Raw genomic sequence first — 22,513 nt, 5'->3', positions numbered from 1 at the left:
ATGCAGAAAATAACTGTTTCCTTGATATCTTGGGCTGAAAAAAGCCATCTATCTCTCTCTAAACCACCCATCTGGGGGGTGGGGAGGCATTTCCTGAAGTTGAGAGGCTACTACCATCTCAACTTCAGCACCTCGCGATACAGTGAGTGAAATAAGGAAGGCAGGGTCGTGTCTGCAGTGGTGTAGATGGTAACATGATTGCCTGGTATGCAAGAGGGCTTGGGTTTGAGTCCCGGCGGAGACATGATGACTTTTCTTTCCGAGTTCACCTCAGCATAGCATGCAGAAAATAACTGTTTGCTTGATATCTGGGGCTGAGAAAAAGTCATCTATATATATATCTTTACTAAAATTACTTCGACGAACGCATGTATTGCACACGAACGACCAAATTTCTCCTGAACTGGAGGACCAATTTGTTTTATTCTAGGCTCTTTCAAAAGCTGATGGAATGGACAAGTTTATGGCAAATTTGATCGATTGTAGCTAGAAGGATGTTTGTAGAATTGGCAATTAAGAATGTTGTTGACAACTCGATTTTCAACTTTGCCTATCTTCCAACGCCTATAGCGTTGAAAGAGCTGGATTTAATAGCTCGCAATTTAATCGAAATATGTCAATAGAATATGTGACCTACTTTTTCTGCGCTTTTCAAATATGTACTTAGCTTGCGTGTATGTCTCAGAAACTTCACAAACCTGAGTTTTTTTCAGACTTCACACATTTTTTTTTTAATCGATTATCCACCATAACTCGAAAACGGTTCGAGATAGGACAGGAATGGGAAGGTTGTTTCATGATCCACTTGGGCTCGTCTATCACCCCCTTTCGTTTGGCAGAACAGACCGGATTCACCCTGTATATGCGGGATTTTTAGTTATTGCTTCATTTTTTTTTTTTTTTTTTGTTCAATACATGGCACTACGGCACGAATGATAATGAAGGCGATTAAGATATGGAATGATGGTAACGATTTTTGTTGTCGGGGAAGATGGCGGGAAAATCCACGTTTTTTGAATTTATCCAAGGTCTGTCAGTGTCTTGTATTTTATGTGTTTGTGCGCGTTATAAATGTTTAGAAAACTGAGCGTCGCGTTTTTCTCTGTGAAGAGCTCACAGAGAAAATGGGAGCTCGGCTGGGCCGAACTTGGTCTGACTCTTCCAGACATTAGTGTATCTGTTTGTCCACTTCTTGTTTCTCACTAAACGATAGACGTCAAGCTCTCTGATATACCAGGTGGTCTATCGTTGAGAATGCTTCTCATAGAGGCATTTATTTCTTGTCTTTTTCGGCCTGTAAGATAGAACAGTCTCTATTACATTCTCCCTCATTTCTGTATCACGAATGTGACTCATTCTGGTTCATTACCACCGCTACCGCAGCTGATCTCAATAAACGTTTTTGGGAATGTCCCGAATTGTTGTGTTTAGATTTTTTCATGTTTATACAAATATAATTGCCGTTGCTCGAAGTACCGAGCCTAGGCCCATATCTTCTCCATCATTGCCTTTTCCGTAAGGAAAATTGTAATTTCGAAATATAAACACATAAAAGGTCATTTCTCTTCAAATAAACCTGCATTGGAACACTGGATTTAAACTTGAAATTTGTAATATAGTGCTTATTTGCGTTTATACTTATACAAATATTGTGTTAGTTTATTTTAATGCTTATTATACATATTGTGTCTATTTGTTTTCAGTATTTTTTGTTGAAAAAAAAAGGTCACAAAGTTAGTGAGTCGTAAAATGGCTGAATTGTGGAATTTGAATCATAGCTTTGTTTTTTGGTTTAGTAGATGACGCTGCAAGAAAAATAAAAATTAATGAGATAAGTGGATTGATGGCAAAACGGGTCGTTGTTGGGGAAGATGGCGTTGAAAACCCATTTTTTTCATGTCTATCAGTGTATCGTCCTTCATTTTGTATGCCTGTGTGCGTAATAAATGTTTAGAGAATTCATGTTTTGTTTTTTTTTTCTCTGTGAGGAGCCACCACATAAGCCTATACGATTCTTTAAACCTGAGGAAAGACTTTTTTCCGTAAAATAATAACTATCGGAATCGCATGCGAAGTACAGTATTTATAAATATCAAAAAAATCAAAATAAAAGACTTGAGAAAAGAATGAACGTAATTAACGTCAATTTTTTTTTAACGTAATAAAGCACAAAAACCTGTACCGACTCAAACATATACATAGAATCAAACATATGAACGTAAAACCAAACACTACGTCACCTCAAGGGACTTCCAGCAGGTCTACATTAACCTTAGGGTTAAAACTTCGAATATATTTCAAGCAGCAGCTTATATGAAGACTCGACTCTCGTCATACTGTATACTTGTTTATGAATTTACGATTCCAGTATAATGTATATAATTAAATTAATCGCTTTGAATATCATATATTTATGCAATTAAATTACCCATTGTGAAAATCAGTGCAATGTATTACAGACATTACACATATGGTTGCAAACAAACATTCTGTCAAATTATATGTCAAAATCTATACTTTTCTACATAATTCATACATATATACATTCATTTACCACTGTACGAATTTTATTTTGGACTTTTTATATATAATTACAATGCATTTGTCATAATTGTTTCGTAATCAATATTGTTAAAAATTTCAAAAACTATATGATTTAATGTATTTTTTTTATTGCTAAGGGACCATTCAAGTATTACGTAATCAGATTTTCAGTCATTTTTGACCCCCTCCCCCCTTGTCAGCAAAACACTGAAGTCCTCCCCGTCAGCAGCTTAGAATATTTCATATCTTCAAAAAGGGGTGGTTGATGACGTAAGCAACCTGCAAACGCCCCTTCCCCCCCCCCGTCATCAAAAGTCAGCAAATCCGAAACCCCCCCTCTATGCTAACGTAATACTTTAATGACCCCTAAACTGATTATCAATGTCGAATAAGTTTAAAACCTTAGGGGCAATATGTGGGAGAAGCTCTTTTTATAGTTTTTTTATTAGGCTTTGGACTTGGTATAGGCTACTCGATTGCTTCTAGTTATGGTTCTCGTTAGATTTTTTTGTTAAGTATTTTTTAATTTATTCGTGAAAATTTAATAATCTGATATAAGTAGTTTTTGTGGAGTTGAAATAAAAGACTTAAAAATAATTTAAAAAATTAAAATAAAAGAATCAAAAAATGGAAGTTTTAAAAATTAAAAAAATACATAATAATTATCTTTATTAATAAAGAAATATTCGAATTTGTCAAATGATACCCTCATTCTTTCAATACAATTTAACAAATTCCCAAAACGCTCTTTTCCCCATTTTTATCCATTTCCTAGATCTCAAAAATTTCAATTTTGTTTCCTTTTTTAAAATATGTTTTCGTATACTTCCGAGTTTCTTTCTTGAAAATTTTCGTTTTCCCCCTTTTTCCTTAAAAACTCGGAAATCTCCCTCCACGAAACCAAAGAACTTTTTCTACACAGTGATCATCACAATATATTGGTTCCCTCCAATCTCGTTATTGCGTCCAAAATTGGTGACTTGAAACTCGAGTTCCTTCGCTCAATTAGTGTCAAAAAAAAAAGAACAGGAAAATCGTTTACTCTCTTCGGTTTCATTTTTTTTTTCAGGAAAAGTCTCAGATTTTTCGTGAAAATAATTAACTCATTATTAAGGGGAGAAAATAATGTTTTTTTATTCCCTTAGTTTCATGTTCTCTGTTTTCCTTGGATCATAATTCGCGTTTCCAGGCGGAATAAGGAATACAAATCATGAATGAAACGACATGAACATGTAGTAATTACTCCGTAATCATCAGTGGGGGCCCTTCTTTTGTTGTTGGTCCCAGATGACGTAATTAGCCGAGATAATATGCGCGTGGAAGGTTTTATTACTTTTTTTTCCCCCCTGTATTTGCCATTTCATTTCTGTATGCATGAAGGCTGTCACAAATATTCGTAGTTGGATCATGCCAAGTGTTATAGGCTAGTTAGAAATCCGATTCTTTCGATAGAAATAAAAAAAACCTCTAGGAAATGTTATAAACACTGATTTTTCTTGTCGTTGGTAGTTTGAGTTTTTTGAAATAAATGAAAACTTATTAATTTCCGGAAAGAAGTATATTTTTTTTCTCTCTCGAGTTATATCGGTGGTGATAATTTCTGTTGATGAGGAACAAAGCAAACATAAGTACAATATTTTCGCCAGTATTTTATTTTTGATGATCATACAGTCAAACTCGGTTATAACGACCTCATCTAAAACGGCACTGAAGCTATAACATTGACTGTTGGTGGTCCGGGCTGACTCCCGTAAATAATAATGCTAATGAAAAGGGTTTATAACGACTATGAAAATGCGGTGGCCTCGGATATGACGGCAGTTTTGCTCTTGTTGTTTTACGTATTTTTTTTAAGAAATCTCTAGAAGTGGTTCTTATTGCATTGAGGACGGGAGTGTATGTTTGTTTATTTGTTCTATTGACACGTTAAGTTGAAAAAAAAACAAATTCATGTTTAACCCTATTTTTGTGGGACGCTTTTTATTTTCCGCAATACGCTAGAACCCGCTTCCAATATGCGTTAAGAGGTATGTGGCTTATATCTTAAGTCTATGGGCAGAGCTGACAAAATTTTGCTGGCAGGGGTCAAAAATGGCTAAACATTTGCTGTCGTAACACTTGAATGGGCCCCAAAGTAAGTTGGCAAATATTACATGACATATTCAGACTATTAAAATCTGCTTAAATCATGTAAATATAGTGTGTTCCCGAAGTGCAATGGGGCCATTCTAGCATTACGTCAGCAGATTTTTAGCCATTTTTGAGAACCCCCTCCCCTGTCAGCAAGTCAGCAAAACACTGACCCCCCGTCAGCAACAAAATTTCGTCAGCGCAGTTCTTCAATTCTTTTAAACATGACTTTTTTAGAACTGCAGCAATAGTGAGTATCCCTCTCGGCGGGATAAGAGCAGGGCCGTCTTAACGGCATTATGGGCCTCCGGGCCAAGTGATTTTTCTGAGGCCCTACGCAGCTAATTCTTGAAAAATTCAACTACTTCTCATTTTTCTGAGGCCCTTTTTCTCTTGAGGCGCCCGGGCCGTGCCCGAATGGGCCTATGCGTTAAGAATGCGGGAAAAATTTAAAGTGAAATTATTGTGAAATAAATTGAACTGAATAGATTGAAATTATTTCAAGATAATTCGAAGCAAATTATTATTTTTTATCTTCCAATACTACGTCTATTCTTCAGCTAATGAATTAAGGGGCATAACAATCCATCAAACTGTGCAAAAAAAAATGTTGCTTCGGTACCTTATTGAAGATAAGAATGAGTCGTTCCATTTTCCACAAATGAAAAAAAAATTCGATGAAGCATGGGAAACTTCGGGGTTGAGAAATCAAATTATCTAAGTCCCCTTGGAAGTGTTTTTTTCAAAACAAAGAACTTTTCATTCGAAATCACTCTAACAATTATCGTGTCAGAAAAATTATACTCTTGCCATCTCTGTAGGCTATTTCATCAGCTTCAATTTTCACCACTTCATTTCTAAGTGAGTATCGAGATTCTTAGTTATTTCATGTACTTGATGGAAAAAATTCCGTAGAAATTTTAAAAATGAATAAAAACCAGAAAAATAACCGAAATAAAAAACGGTTTGCAGGGTTAGCATCACTAGGTCACGGGAATTTTTTTTTCAGAGGAAAAACTCCAAAAACAGCCGATAGGTGGCGCTGGTACGAGCGACTTTGCTGGAAATATGCAAATGAGGCGGTTATAAGAGCTTGCGCTCCTAATCCACAAACAGTACACCGTTGTAAACCGTGTATGTGGACCTGCTGCCGTTGCTGGATTTGTAACTCGCCTGTAATGAGTTATCCCCTGTGGTGGGGGTGGTCATGTGGAACACATACTGCTTTAATAAACGATCTGGAAGCATTCTGTTCGTTATTTGCGTATTTTTTTCTTTGACTTGTATCCGTCAGCGCCATCTATCGGATGTTCTTGAGTTATTTTTTTTTCTGTCTTAAAAAAATTTCCTGTGACCTAACGATGCTAACCCTACAAACCGTTTTTTATTTCGGTTATTTTTCCGGTTTTTATGAACTTTTAAAGTTTCTACGCGGACTTTTTGCCCACCCTGTATTTTATGTGGCTAACTACACATCAAGAAAATCTGGACTTACACCATTTGATATCTCAACCTTCCACTTATGACCAATCATAATCAATAAACAACAAAGGAATCCGATTTAAAAAAAAGATGAAATTCTTCAGAAATTCCTATGGCTGTGAGGAAGCAAAAGAGTAGAAAAAGATATGGGTGAAAGGTTATATGTATCTAATTATCATTAGGCTGTAACGGTATTCAAATATCATGTATACAGAAATCGTATCCGATGTTTCAACTTGCAAGATCAGTGGTTTCCCAAAGTGAGCGTCGTTTGTCCTAGAGACGTCGCCAACCATTGCCAAGGGCGTCGCGGTGAGGTGCGAACGTTTACGACTGCCTTTTCACTGGTTTGAAGTGGTTCTTTCTAAGGCTATTCTGGGGCGTCGCTGAAAACCATTGTCATAGAAAGGAACCACGGATGGCAAAAGTTTGAGAACTGCTGGGTTAAAAGATTACGATGCTTCACCACCAATTCATTCAGAACCTGTGATAGCTTTTTGAAACTACTATTCCGTACGTGGAGCAGCATGACAATGCAACCCCTGCAGACATCATGATTCTAAGACGATGCCGCTTCTTCAACTTAAAACGGAAGATTTTTTAAGGCTTAACTATGTAATTCTCCTTTGCGTGATTCCCCCATGCATGAAATATAGCGTGTAATAAAGCATCATTAATGAGTGCTCGCTTTTTTCAGTTGTTGTTTCTTCGACCTTCTCGCTTTCTTCTACGTTTTAAGAGACGTTCGGATAAAGCGGGTTTTTCGGATTAGCGGGATTCTAATGTATTTAATGAAATTATTTGATAAATGTTATATCTACTTCAACATACACAGCAATTCCGGTCATATCGCTGTACTGCAACTCCCGAGCTCGGATGGAAATGAAGGTGCATGTCTATCGGTGGTCACCTCAAGCTCGTTTTAGGGTAAATTTCTTGTTACTTATATATTCTTCCCCTTGTTCAAACCTGGGACCTGATGGCAACTTTCATGGTTGTAGACGAACATCTGACCACCACTTCACTTGGGTGAAAAATGTTGTATCTGGGCCTGATGAATATAAAATATGGTGAGCAGCTTTTTTTTTTGCATTCCTCGGGGGGGGGGGGTAGTGGTTTTGTGGCATAACCATCGCTCCGGTATAACATAATATTGATGAAATTTTTGGCTCGCCATATTAAATCTAATAAGGGCATACGGATCATTTTTAGATTTGCCTGATTCACCCATATGTTTAAATTGAAATTGCTAATTTTCCAGCCTCAATTAAATTTAAGCGTTGTTATTCAAATTAGTACAGTCAAACACTCTTATAAAAGTCTTCAAGAAACCAAACGTTCGGTTATTTATGTTAAACGTAATAAACAGACATGGATCATAATCCCACAAAATCGTAAAAAAAATATTGTAATTTTTTTAATATATATCGCAAAAAGACATCGATTGAATAACTATAATTTCCAAAAGCAATGAATGAACGCCAGGGTCTCTGCCACCGGACTTATCCTGTTGCCGAGATCTCTTCCAGCCCAGCTTCGTGGCAAAGTTTGGAACAAAGTGAGCGTGTACACCTAACAGTCTGAGTGCGTAGCTAGTGTTGTGTATTATATTTCAGTGCTGCCATTTATACTTCAAATTGTGAGTGAAGTGTAATGATTGAATATTTGTAACGTTATAGGCCTGTTGCTCTCTGTGGCGAGACTTTTTAACGGGGAGATCGGCTCGCATTCGCGCCGATTTTTATACGCTTCCTCCTGCTCTAGAAATCCACAGTCAGAATGTTGTTGCCCTGTCTGTTCTGAAGCCAACGAAAATATTTCACGTTCCTAAGTGCAATATTTACTGAGATATTTTAACTCAAAAAATCGGAGAAAAGTAGAGGAAGAAGCGTTGTGTCCGCTAGTTTCTTTTTTTATGCTGTTTTTTTTCCCACCTTTTCTATTATTTTTGAATTTGCATATAGATCATTTTATGTTTTGACACATTGTAATTTGACTCTCAAAACTGGTAAAGTGTGATTTTTGAACACCTTTTCGGCAATTTTCAAATTGGAACCATTCGTGTACGACGAACGGTTGATGAGATAAAGGCCGGTCATTAGGATACCTTGTTTTATAATGAATTTTATTATTTTTTTGTTTAAGTTAAGAATGTTTCTAATAGTATTAATATTACTTGTGATATAATCCGCTTAATATTGGAGATTCTGATTTCAATGCTGGCATTATTCGTGGGAATTATCAAGGATGTAATGTTTTTTGTTACACATAATCATCTTAAACGAATTTTATCGAATTGCTAATAACCTGAATAAAACTCTTGATTTGATAATTGGAAAACTTGATTTCGTAACATCATTAATGGGTGTCACCTTTTCGTTTGTTGATAAAGATTCTCATCACGCGTGTCTTCTTATTGAGCTCGTTAAGAATTCAAGCAATTTATATAGGTTTTCTTCCAATAATAATAAGTGTTTGTCGTAAAAAGTATTTTACAAAGTTATTCTTAAGGTGTCGGAAACTGATTTTTATTGCTATTTTTTTTTCTTTTACAATTTTGATTGGAACTTTGTAAATATTTTTAGGGATATTGAGTGTGTAGTTTACACAAATTTTTAATCTATCTTTCTTGACTTTTGAGTACTGTGTTAGAAGATTAGTGAAAAAGTACATAATAGCAAATTTGATTTTACCGGTGAATTTACAGTATCGCTAACCTGATCATGATAAAAACGAATTCCAAAGTTGCAAGCGTGTTATAAAAAGACATTTTATCATTAAGATACCTGTTATGCTCATAAAATATTTGTGCATAAAGCTTTTTATTACTATTTTCGTAAAATCAGTTTTCAGTCATATAAGCATTACACATTTTATCCATGTTTCGTCGTATGTAACTTTATTTAATAAAGTTAATTGTGCAATAAAATCTAACATCGTCTTGGATAAAATTATTATTCGACGATAAAGGGGGTGCGTACAGTTCGGAAGAAAGGAAGTGTTTGCAACATTGAGCATGAAGAGGCTTTAATGCCATATCAAAGGTTTCGAATGCCCTATTCTTTACGTATTAAAAAAAATGATCAAGACAGACATTACTATTGTCTAAAAATAACTACCACGTCGTCCCGATATCTTTTCAAACGTTTTTAATTAATCCTTTAATTGGTAAGAATTGAAATATCCAAAGAAGGACATTTTTCAGGGGTTATGAATGTTATTACATCAGAAAAAAAAAATGTCCACAAATTAAGGATAATGCCAGCTCCGGCAAATAAAGGTTCAGAAACAAAACAAACGTTACTTATTCATAAAGTCCAGTTATTAAACAAAAGATAAAGAACAAAAACGATGGTGTATGTATGATACCATTCATAAAAACTACGATTTTTGCTCCCTGGAGTAATTGTAAAAAATATCTCCTTTACAAAAACTTACTATTACATGGTTGGTATGATGGTTAATACATTGTATGTCTCCCATGCGATGAAATACAGTCCGTACAACGCCTAGGCATGCTGAGTATCAAATTATCGATCTGATCTTGGGGAAGATCACTCCACTCGACAAGCAATGCTCTCCGAAGTTCCGGTACACATGTAGGAGGTGGTTGACGAGCTGCAACTCGTCGGCCAAGCATGTCCCACACATGCTCTATCGGATTCAACTCAGGTGAGAATGCTGGCCATTCCATACGGGTTATATCCTCCGATTTAAGGCATTCGTTTACGATGTTTGCTCGGTGAGGACGGGCGTTGTCATCCATAAACACAAATTCTGCGCCCATGGCACCCCTAAACAAACGTACATGTTGTTCCAGAATGATGTCCAGATAAATTTGGGCTTTCATGGTTCCGGTTTGAACATGCAGATCTGTTCTAGAACCCAGTATAATTCTACCCCAAACGAGCAATGCTGCACCACCGTAACCAATGGTGTCGTTCAATGATGTTGTCTTGGTGGTAACAGGTACCTGGCGTTCTCCATATGAAAGTCCGACGTGAATCAGACTGCAAGCTAAACCTGGACTCGTCGGAAAACATCACACAAGCCCACTGTGACGATGTCCACGTTGCATGTTCTCTACTCCAGGCTAATCGCTTCCGACAGTGAGTTGCCGTGAGCGGAACACATCTGACAGGCCTGCGAGCATATAGACCAGTATCTCCCAAACGTCTGTACACGGTTTGCCTTAAAACTGTGGTACCCGTGGCTGCAGATAGCTGACGAGACAGGTCGGATGCTGTGCTCCGTCTGCTTCTTTTGGCAGTTACTACTAAATACCGGTCTTCATTCGGCGTTGTAACTCGGGGGCGACCTGTACTGTAACGTCTACTGACATTTCCGTTATCTTGGAATCGTTGCCGAAGCCTAGAGATGACACTTTGGGCAATTCCAAGTTCCTCGGATACTTCCATCTGAGTACGCCCACATTCCAGGCTGTCGATAATTCTACCACGTAAAAAATCATCCACATGCGTCCTCTGTGTCACAAATATTCGCTTACGGCACTGAGCGCCTTACAGAACTGTTGTGAACAATTTCACTTCTTTGCCACCATTCCTTATATACCCCCCTCTTACACTCTCGTCATTGTGACGTACTATCGGCATCATCGGGTGGCTTCCTGAAATTTGCATATCATTCTTGCAGATGTGTGTGATAACTCTACAGGTGAAATTTTCATTTTGGATTTCGATTTCCGTGTGATTCTGAATTATCCTTAATTTATGGACATGAGTGTATATAAATATAGTCAATATATTAAAAATCAAAAGAAGACATATAGGGGTCATTCAAGTATTACGTCAGCATGGGGGGAAGAGTTTCACATTTGCTGACTTTTGATAACAAAGGAGGGAGGGAGAGGGTTTGAAAGTTGCTTACATCATCAACCAACCTTATTGAAGATATGAAATATTTGAAGCTGCTGACGAAATTTTGCTGACAAGAGGGGGGGGGGGGATGTCAGAGTTTTGCTGACAGGAGGAAGGGAGTCAAAAATGGCAAAAAATCTACTGGCGTAATACTGGTCCCATAGCAATGTTATTCAATGTTATTTGAAGGCTACGAACTCAAAATTCCTCTTCAATAAATCCATTGCGACCTACGCTTTTAAGCTATATATGCTAACCTTTGGCCCCGGGATTATCTAATTTGGCCAGCCAACCCAATTTTATAGAAATGAATCAACGAGACATGCACTTGAATAGCTCGCGGCAGAGTTCCGGAACACTTAAGCGTTTCGTTGCACACTTATAGATCCCCTTAAGTGTCATGTGACACAGTTTTACAGCACTTACGAGACCCCCATTGCAGTTCTACATCACTGAAGTTACCCGCGGCACATTCCTGGATTAATTAAGTGATCCGCGGCATATTTACAGATTACTTGAATGACGCGTGGCAAAGTTCCAAGTGCACTTAAGAGGCCCGTGGCCTATTTCTAGAGCAATTAAGCGGCCGGGACTCATTAACAGATCACGTGAAGGGTCTACGGAATACTAGAGATCACTAAAGTGGCTCTATAGAGGACTTAATCAATAGCGGGTGGGGGATATATATATATATATATATTAGTTCATGTGCCCACAAACTGGGTTAAGGTTTTTCCTTGTTTTTGACATGCTCAGTAAAGAGATGCCATTAAAAATATTTCATATTTTTATAAAGGGTGGTTGATTGCGTAAGCATCATTCAATCCCCCCTTGTCATCAAAATTCAACATATCTGAAATCCCCTCACTCCTATCGATGCTGACGTAATACTTAAATGACCCCTCCCCCCTTTTCTATGATCGTTGAAGAATACACAACAATGTCACTCCACACATGGTGGTCATTTCCCTCCACAATGTAAGGGTTAAAAATCGTTTTGTGTTTGACTTGTCAAGAAATAGAAGACATGTGTACTGTGGCGACGAATATTCCTCGAGATGGCAGTCGTGTCGCGCGCGCCCTATTCGGCTCTACTAGCTGAAACGCGCACACGTTTCTGATCAATGTTCTCGAATGTACTGTATAATATTGTAGAGTCTTCTTGTTGTTGTTGTATCAGTCGGTCGCTTGATTCTCGCTCTCAAAAGTTAATTAAATAAATGTTAATTATTTGTTAACTGTTGACCATGTTATTACATCACGGAATAAAACATCAAATAGCTGAACCAACTAGCTAAACTGGTGACAACCGGCCGTTCAATATGGATATTATCGCACCTGCTTCACTTTCGTTTATCAGCACCATGTGGTCTTCTCATTAGCACGGATTTTTGCCGTTAATATTTTTCAGGTAGGCGAAACTTTTATTTCACGTTCAACAATTTAGTGAACTGAACTGCTCTTAATCGATCATGGCAAATCCGAATGCACAACAGGATCAATCATCTCAAGCTGATGTCAACGCACGTGCTTTCGATTTGTGCCGTGTTGCTTTCAAGGCACCTCCATTCTGGGAAACGGATCCTGCCGTGTGGTTTGCACAAGTGGAGTCACAATTTTTAGTTTCTGGCATCTCTAATGACTTAACAAAATTCCATTCTGTTGTCGCGTCATTAGATTCAAACGTTTTGAAATGTGTCCGTGACATTATCGTTCAGCCACCCACCACTGATGCCTATAACACGCTCAAAAAACGCGTGCTTGCATATTTCGAGCAATCGGAAAGTTCACGACTTCGATTATTGTTCAACGATTTGCATTTAGGTGATCAACGTCCATCACAATTGCTTTGTGAAATGGAAAGTCTCAACGGTGGAAAACTAAACGAAAGCGCACTCTGCACGTTGTGGACCCAACGATTACCCTCGCATGTACAGCAGATTCTCAGTACTTGTAGTGATGAACCTACAAATATTCGGAAGCTTGCTGCAATCGCCGATAAAGTCTGTGAGGTATCCAGAAACAGTACCGTAGTCGCGACTGTTGATTCTCATTCCGAGGTCAGCACCCTCCGTACAGAAATTGCCGAACTGAAAAATGCTTTTCAACAGCTTAGCAGCAACAATTCATCTCATTCGAGTTGCAGCCGCACTCGCTTTCGTAACCGTTCCAGAAACCGATCCCGATCCAGTCCACGTTCTCAAGGGCTGTGTTGGTACCACAACAATTTCGGCGAGAAGGCTCGCAAGTGTGTCACTCCTTGCAACTGGTCTACGGGAAACTAGTCGGCGCAGCTGCTTCGTCGGCGGCAGGCTGTGGTACAACAAGCCGACTTTTCGTCTTCGAACGCAAAACTCGAACACGATTTCTAGTGGACAGCGGTGCAGTTATTAGTTGCTTTCCCAAACGGCTAACGTCCTTGAAATGTCTTCTTACGGAATTCAAGCTGTATGCAGCGAACGGGTCTGAAATCCGGACTTACGGTAAGCTCAGACTAGAACTTGATTTTGGGTTGAGGCGAATATTTACATGGAATTTCGTTATTGCCGATATTTCTACCCCAATTTTGGGTGCCGATTTTCTTGAACGATTCGACTTACTAGTCGACGTCAAAAATAAGTGTATTCGCGATAACGAAACATCCTTATCAGCGGTATGTTCATTTGCTGAATGCCCACATACGAGTTTATCTATTGTCAATGGGAAATCACAGTACGATACCATTGTACGTAAATTTCCCCAATTATTGGGCTCTAATCCCCAAATCAAGCCAGGTTATGACATGCTGAGTCACTGTATAGAAACAACCGGACCTCCCGTATTTTCGAAACCAAGGAGACTCAACCCCGAAAAACTCGCTGCTTTGAAAACCGAATTTCAAATGCTCATGAATCAAGGTATTTTGAGGCCATCAAAAAGCCCATGGGCCAGCCCCATTCATTTTGTGCAAAAGAAAGACAGTACTTGGCGCATATGTGGGGATTTCAGAGCGCTCAATAAAGTTACCGTAGCTGATAAGTACCCGCTCCCCCATATCCACGACTTCATACTGGGATTGCGAGGAAAGAAGATATTTTCAAAAGTTGACCTCGTCAGGGCTTATCAGCAGATACCTATCGAGCCCAAGGACATTCAAAAAACCGCTGTAACCACTCCAATTGGCTTATTCGAATTCCTGAAGATGCCATATGGTCTCCGAAATGCTGGAAGCACATTTCAACGTTTTGTTGACAACATTCTTCGCGATCTCGATTTTTGTTTCGCTTATTTGGACGATATCTTCATCTTTTCTGAGGATGACTCTTCCCATAAGCAACATTTAGAGACGCTCTTCCAGAGACTCCAGGACTTTGGAGTGGTAATCAACTTGCACAAATGCGTTTTCGGAGTTACCGAAATTTCTTTTTTAGGATTCTTGGTATCAGAAAAAGGAGTTTCTCCCTTACCTGACAAAGTTCGTACCTTAGTCGAGTACCCCTTGCCTAAGACAGTTAAAGAACTCAGAAATTTTCTTGCCGTTTTAAATTTCTACCACCGATTTTTGAAGGACGCTGCAACAAAACAATCTTGTTTATATGCTCTCGTAAGCAATAAACGTAAGAATGACAAAACCCCTATCGATTGGACTGACACTACTAAAGAAGCTTTTGAATCATGCAAACAATTAATTGTTGATGCCACTGCTTTAGCATTCCCAGAGCCCCATGCTCAATTGGTTCTGATGGTCGATGCATCTGACTTTGCAGCAGGCGCTGTATTGCAACAGAAGGTTGAGAAAGGACTTGAACCTCTTGGTTTTTATTCTAAAAAACTTTCTCCCACTCAAACAAAATACAGCACATTTGATCGTGAACTTTTGGCAATTTATTTGGCCGTCAAACACTTCCAACATATGTTAGAAGGCAGACAAGTCGTTATTTTCAGCGATCACAAGCCTCTTACATTTGTGTTCAATCAAAAGCTAGAGAAATCATCTGCTCGTCAAACACGGTATCTAGAACTCATTAGTCAGTACACCACTGATATTCGGCACGTATCAGGTGAAGAAAACGTTATTGCTGACACATTATCTAGAATCAACGAAATAAAACTATCCGATTCTTTAGACCTAGATTCCATGGCTGCTGATCAACAAAATGATCAGGACTTACAAAATCTGCTAACATCAAACACTAATCTTCAGTTGCGTCTTGTGACTTTCCCTACTGGCAATACACCCATCTATTGTGATGTTTCTAATGGACGTGTTAGACCTTACGTTCCAAGTAACTGGTGCAAGGTTGTCTTCGACAAGATCCATAAACTGTCACATCCTGGTGCCAAGGCCACTTTGAAGCTCTTGCAGCAACGTTTCGTGTGGCAATCCATGAGAAAAGACTGTTCTGCATGGTGTCGACAGTGCATTTCATGCCAAAAGGTGAAGGTTCACAAGCACACGCGGTCTCCTCTTGCAGAGTATCCGCTTCCATCTGACAGATTTCGCCATGTCCATCTTGACATTGTCGGCCCCCTTCTGCCATCTAATGGGAATTCCCACTTGCTCACCTGTATTGATAGATACACACGCTGGCCTGAAGCCGTTCCTATTCCGGATCAAACAGCCGAGACTACGGCTTCAGCGTTCATCAATTGCTGGGTGTCCCGTTATGGCATTCCTGATGTCATCACAACTGACCGGGGCACGAATTTCGAATCTCATCTTTTCCAGCACTTGTCAAGACTACTCGGTGTTCAGCGAATTCGCACTACCTCTTACCATCCTCAAGCCAATGGGATGGTAGAGAGATTTCATCGAACCATGAAAAGTGCTCTGATGGCAGTAGACCCAGTGCATTGGAGCGAGGCTCTACCTTTGGTGTTGCTATCTCTTCGATCAACAGTTCGTGAAGATCTGCAATCATCACCATCTGAACTAGTTTTCGGAACTGTCCTCAGACTTCCCGGGGAACTCATCCAAAGTTCTGACCAACTGCCAGTTCCAGCACCTGTATTCGTCGAGAGGATTCGCCAACACATGTCCAAACTGCGACCAACACCAGCTTCTAACCATGCCAAACAAGCAGTATTCGTGTCAAAGGACTTGAAGGATTGTTCTCACGTCTTTCTACGAACTGATGCTGTGAGACGTCCATTGGTTCCTCCATATGAAGGACCATATCATGTCGTATCTAGAGACTCTAAAAATTTTTGCTTACTAATTAACAATAAGAAAGTTTATGTTTCTATTGATCGGGTAAAGCCTGCATATATCCACCAAGAAGCCAACACGTCTCCCTTTCCCAGTGTTGTTAATGTGCCCATACCTAATGCATGTAACACGAAATCTGGCCGCAAAATTAAGCCCGTAGTCCGTTTTCAGGCGGGCGTTTAATCTACGGGGGGAGTATTGTGGCGACGAATATTCCTCGAGATGGCAGTCGTGTCGCGCGCGCCCTATTCGGCTCTACTAGCTGAAACGCGCACACGTTTCTGATCAATGTTCTCGAATGTACTGTATAATATTGTAGAGTCTTCTTGTTGTTGTTGTATCAGTCGGTCGCTTGATTCTCGCTCTCAAAAGTTAATTAAATAAATGTTAATTATTTGTTAACTGTTGACCATGTTATTACATCACGGAATAAAACATCAAATAGCTGAACCAACTAGCTAAAGTACCTTTGAGCCATTGTGCTGTTAATTATAGAAACTTCATAAGCAGCTAACACGTAAAACTCGGATGTTTAGGAGTTCGATAGAAGCATAAATGCCGAAACGAGTACAAAATATGCAATTTCCTTTATTCAAAGAAACATGAGAAACCCCCAAGTTGCTTTCGAGAGCAACACGGCCAAGTAAAGGGATAAATATCAATATCAACCTCGTTTTTGCTATAAACGAATTCAACTATAGTAAAAATACGAAGGTTTTAACAACTAACTCTTGCGAAGATGAATTTTGAGAAAAAAGAAAGAGAGAAAAAAAAATCAACTGCCTTTGCGGGGAATCGACCCCACGTCCTTTCATTTTCCGGGTAAACGCCCTAGACCAGTGGTCGGCAAACTCATTAGTCAACAGAGCCAAATATCAACAGTACAACGATTGAAATTTGTTTTGAGAGCCAAATTTTTCAAACTTAAACTATATAGGTAGGTACATTGTTATTAACTTAATTAAGGTACTCCTCGGCTGGGCTTTGCTAGAAACGTCCTCGATCTGATTGAGGAACATTCGCTGAGGTCGACTCCTTAAAACTCCCCCATCCACACTCGTCTTGTGTATACTTGTTTCGTCTACCTCCTTTCGTTCATCCTCTCTATATATATACATCCAAACCATCTCAACATACCTTTTTCAATCCTTGACACTACATCTTCTTTCACACCACAACGCTCCCTAAAATTAACTTAATAAACAGTTTACCAAGTTATTATTTTACTTGTTGTCTTACGGATATCTGGCACCCTTCTCTGTGAAATGTGCTGAAGACGGGTTCATTGTAAGCTCGTACGATGAGATGTTAGCCGGAGAACGTCGTAGATGAAAGCCGTCTTTGGGGCAGAGGCCCCAGGAGCATCGTCTTCGGATGGTCGCCCCTGGTGGATTGCTTCAGCAGCGATGACTGATGTTTGATACAGATGGAGAGTCGTCATGAGAGATGATAGTCCAGGAGCGTTGTCTTCAGATGTGTGGCCCCTGGTGGATCGCCTCTAGCAGTGTTGATCGACGTTGGTTGGAGAGAGGAGGCCTCGGGAGGCTGTCATGAGAGGTGGTGGCCCAGGGGCATCGTCCTCTATAATCTGGCAGGGTAGAGGTTGGCATTCCTTACTTTGGAAAACATTGCATGTCCTCCTATGTTCGTTTAGGAGGAGACGTTTCGAAAAAGCCTCGTTGAATTCTGAGTTCGAGAAAGATTCTCGAACTCAAATTCAATGGCCCGAGTCAGGTCTGGCCGTCTATGTACGGTCCCTTTCGTGCCCCTTTACGTAATCGAAACAGCTTATACATATTTACACTCAAAAATTATAGTACCATATGTGACCATGAAGGGCCTCCATGAGCACCCCAAGCAATGACCGCATAGGTTTAGATGGCTCCTGCTTGCTTCATGGACAGCTCTGCTGGATTCTGAAAGTTTAGTCACACTTTTTTCCCCAACATATTTCATTTAAAAATTTGATTTCGTCATACCTCTCTGCTCCCCCCCCCCCTTTACCACTTGTCATGACTTCCATTTCATCAGATTTTCACTCGTGGCCCCCTTAGAATATCCCAGGACCACAATGATGGTTAGAAACACTGGTCTAGGGCGTTCACCCGAAAAGTGAAAGGACGTGGGTTCGATTCCCCGCAAAGGCAGTTGAATATTCTCTCTTCCCAAAATTCATCTTCGCAACATCCAGTTGTTAAAAACCTTCATGTATAGCGGACAGTGACGTCATCTTTTCACTTTATAGTAAAAATACCCCCCCCCCACAAGTTATTTACTCAGGCTAAAAATATCAAGCTGGAGTTGACCAATGAAATACAAGAACGAATCGCTAATATATGATAAATGACAATCCTTGGATATTGAATCAGGAGAAGAAATCTGAAATGATTCTGACCATATATCTCTTGCCGAACAGCACCCTTTACGAAACATAAAAAAAAATGAGACATTGGCAGATTTCCAGACAATTCAAATGATACGGAACGGGACGAAAATAGAGAAAAGGATCACTCACACAGATATATCCTGACAGACATGGTGAATATTGAGCGAGTTTCGGATTTAAGACAGTAAATCTTGCATCGAGAAAGTGAATCGAAGGCCGATTCTCTCCCATAGAATTTAAATTTTTTTTTTTTTCGCCCCCTTCCATTTCTTCGGCCAGAAAGACTTTCTCTCTTACAGACGGTGAAGCATGGCCGCGATACATTTGCGGAATAAATTCGATGATCTGGAGAAGATGAAAATCCATTTTCCGTGCTTATATTTATATTTTTGTTTTGGTCTCAAGAGTCTCTGCATGTCAATGATTCAATTCCGAGCATATCGTGGGAAAATTCTGTGAAACCCTACTTAGAATGGAGGAACCAAGGCCTTAGCGGGGTTTAATTAATGAATTAAAAATAAGAAAAATAAGTGAAAGTAATGATTACAGCATCAATGAAAATTCAGAATTAATGAGAGAAAAAATTCCGGAATTTCGATGAAAACAGAATTAATGAAAGAAATCAAGAAATTTGATTCCAGATTTGATGGAAATTTATTTATTTATATATATATTTTTTTTTCAGAAATGATTGAAATTTATTATTTCGAAAATGACGAAAATTTAGAATTCTAAAAGTGATGAAAATTCAAAATTAATGAAAGAAAAACTTCAGAAATTAAAGGAAAAGTTCAGAACTGATTAAAGAAAAAAAATGCAGAATTGATAAAAATTCAGAATTCATGAAAGAATAAATTTTACATTTGATGAAAATTTATAATTACACAATTGGTGAAACTTTATAATTAGGGGCCATTCAGGTACAGAACGTCAGAATTTTAGCCATTTCTGACCTCCTCTCCATGTTAGCAAAAGTCAGCAAAACTCGGAGCCCCTGTCAGCAAATTTTCGTCAACACTTCCCCCCACCTCCTAACGCAAATTGGAATCAGACACGTATGTGCGGGGCAGGGAATAGTGGGCTCATGCCACCCTCCAAATAATAAAACAAAAAAAAAAATTTTTGATGCAAAAAATATTTAAAAATATTTTTTAAATATTCTTAATAAAATAACTTGAATCCCGCGAGAAATTCCCAGTTTATTTAAGTGATCAACGGCATAGATACAGATCATTTGAGTGACGCGCGACACAGTTTCACCCGCTTTAAGCGGCCCGCTACACATTTCTAGAACACTTTAGCGGCCCGGACTCATTTCCAGCTCACTTGAAGGATCAGTGGGGCATTTAGAGATCGCTAAAGTGGTTCTATAGAGGACTTATCAATAGAAAGAATATTAGTTCAATGCCAACAAACTAGCGAAAGGTTCTTTTCGTTTTTGGTACACCCAGTATATAAGATGCCATTAAGTATATCACATAGTTTTACAAAGGGTGGTTGATGACGTAAGCATTGTTCAAATCCCCCCCTTCACCCTTGTCATCAAAAGTCAGCAAACCCGAAACCTCCCTCCCCATCGACGCTGACGTAATACTTGAATGACCCCCTTACGCAATTGATGAAAATTTAGAACCGATGATAAAATAGAATTTAAAAAAAAAATGGTGAAAATTCAGATTTTTAATTTCCTTTACTGGATACCTAAGATTTTCCAATCAATAAAGTCGTATTTAATGTTTAAAAAAAAAATACTAATAATTTCTTTTTCAGAATTTCCTGATTATTAAATCCCTAGTTTGTATTCGAATGGGGTAAAGTTTCGTTAATTTCGTAAATGAGGAAAAAAATCTTGAGAGATCCAAAAGAAGATACATATTTTAATTATTTGTGTATTTCTCTTTCTGGAAACCTCACCTCATCGAGAGTATTTTCGGAATTAACTGTTTTCAGTAAAATGAGGTGAAATACTGTTTGTCCGTTCCGTTAGTATCACAAAATAAAAATATAGCTTGCGAGAAAAATATTAATAAATTATTATTATCTATTATTATCGTAAAAATAACTTTAATTTATTATTATAATAAAAATATATTTCCCTGGTATATAACGGTGTAAGCTTGAATTTGGAACAAAGAAGTCGTCATCAGCTTATACAGTCATAACGAAGACGGATATTAAGAATTTCCAGATAAAACGAAGTTTTTCCATGTCCTGAGAATTTCGTATTACATGTTATTTTAACTGTTTATAACAAACAATGAAGTTTCCCTAGTTTGTGGGCACATGAACTAATATACAGGGTGATTATAAAAAAACTATCCCGACATATGGGCCCCTAACTATCATACCATTCACAGAAACTGAATGAAATTTTGGCATAAGGTATTTTGAGGTATGCGCTCAAGAATGATATGGAAAACAACAGTGTCACTCTAACAGTTACGGTTACAGTGAGAAAATTTCGTAAATATCAAATGGCAACACCAAGTTTTTTGTATTGGAATGCGATCTCCATACTGAAAAACACTAAATAGCGTTGGAATGGCACCTGTAGCACGAAAATCCCCGGAGCTAGGCAAGGAAAAAGTAAGAAGGACTTTGCCGTGCACCAGAGCATTAATGTTCGTTTCATTCGTCACACCGTTTCTTCGGCTGAGATCCCAGCCTGATTATTATACTCATGGTCACACAAGGTCATGTGAAAAACACAATAAAATGCTTTATTTTATGCTGCTTCTCTGTCCTTATTGGTTGTCCTCACTTTTAGCCTATCTACCGCCGGTGATTTTCATGCTGCAGTTGCCGTTCGGACGCTATTTAGGGTTTTTCATAATGGAGATCACATTCCAATACAAAAAACTTGGTGTTGCCATTTGATATTTTCGAAATTTTTTCACTGTAACCGTAACTGTTAGAGTGACACTGTTGTTTTCCATATCATTCTTGAGCGCATACATCAAAATACCTTATGCCAAAATTTCATTCAGTTTCTGTGAATGGTATGATAGTTAGGGGCCCATATGTCGGGATAGTTTTTTTATAATCACCCTGTATATATCCCCCCCCCCGCCATTTATAAAGTCTGCTGTACAGCCACTTTTGTGACCTCTAGTATTCCGTAGACCCTTCAAGTGATCTGTTAATGCGTCCGGGCCGCTCAAATGCACTTAGAACTTTGCCGCGCGTCACTCGAAATATGCCGCGGATCACGTAAGTAATCCAGGAATGTGCCGCGGGTAACTTGAGTGATGTAGGGGGGCCGCGTAAGTGCTACAAAACTGTGTCACATGTCACTTAAGGGGATTTCTAAATGTGCAACGGACAGCTTAAGTGTTCTGGAACTGTGTCGCGAGCTATTCAAGTGATCTGCACGCTTATAACAAATTTTCAGCTGGTTTTGGAAATAAGAATTGTCACGAATTTCTTTATCTTATCTAAATCATCTTACTCGTCTCATCTGTACTATATTGGATAGCATGCATAATCGTCGGTGAAAGAGATAATTTTTTAAGTACTTATTAAATTTACCAACGACACTTGGGTACAATGTGGTAAATTTAGAGAAATTTATCAAACTTACCAAAATGGTCGGTGATTATGCAGAATAACCACGTTTGCCACATTTACCGTAACATATACACTTATGTATCACGTAATTGCATAATTAGCATCATCCTTTTCAGACCTCGAGCATTGATTTGTCGGAAAGATTTTTACATTTCTGCTACTCAAAAGAGCATCGGAAACATTTATGTCAAGAAATCTTCCTTTTTCATTTTTTTTTGTAAAGAAATATTTCACGTCGTTGAAACTTTTTCAGCAAAAATGGTGCAGAGTATATTCATCTTCACATACAATGTTTTCCAGAATTTTATTGATAAATTTTAGGTAATAAATCACACTTTT

General features: G+C 38.6%; 1 protein-coding gene across 1 annotated transcript; it reads left to right on the top strand.

Moving 5' to 3' along the window:
* Positions 1 to 12,505: 12,505 nt before the first annotated feature.
* On the top strand, positions 12,506 to 13,318 carry LOC149083898 (uncharacterized). The gene has a single exon (XM_089235228.1). It carries the CDS (start codon positions 12,506 to 12,508, stop codon positions 13,316 to 13,318), a length of 813 nt encoding a protein of 270 aa, XP_089091354.1.
* Positions 13,319 to 22,513: the final 9,195 nt, after the last annotated feature.

Source organism: Pholcus phalangioides, unplaced genomic scaffold (assembly GCF_987345545.1).
Source record: "Pholcus phalangioides strain wild (caught in Gottingen) unplaced genomic scaffold, Ppha-v1.0 ptg000008l_1, whole genome shotgun sequence".
Classification (NCBI taxonomy): Eukaryota; Metazoa; Arthropoda; class Arachnida; order Araneae; family Pholcidae; genus Pholcus; species Pholcus phalangioides.
This window is presented reverse-complemented; position numbering and strand designations above follow the sequence as displayed.

Excerpts from the sequence above, each read along its gene's own strand:
- LOC149083898 (XM_089235228.1), top strand. The coding sequence starts at position 12,506 with ATGGCAAATCCGAATGCACAACAGGATCAATCATCTCAAGCTGATGTC.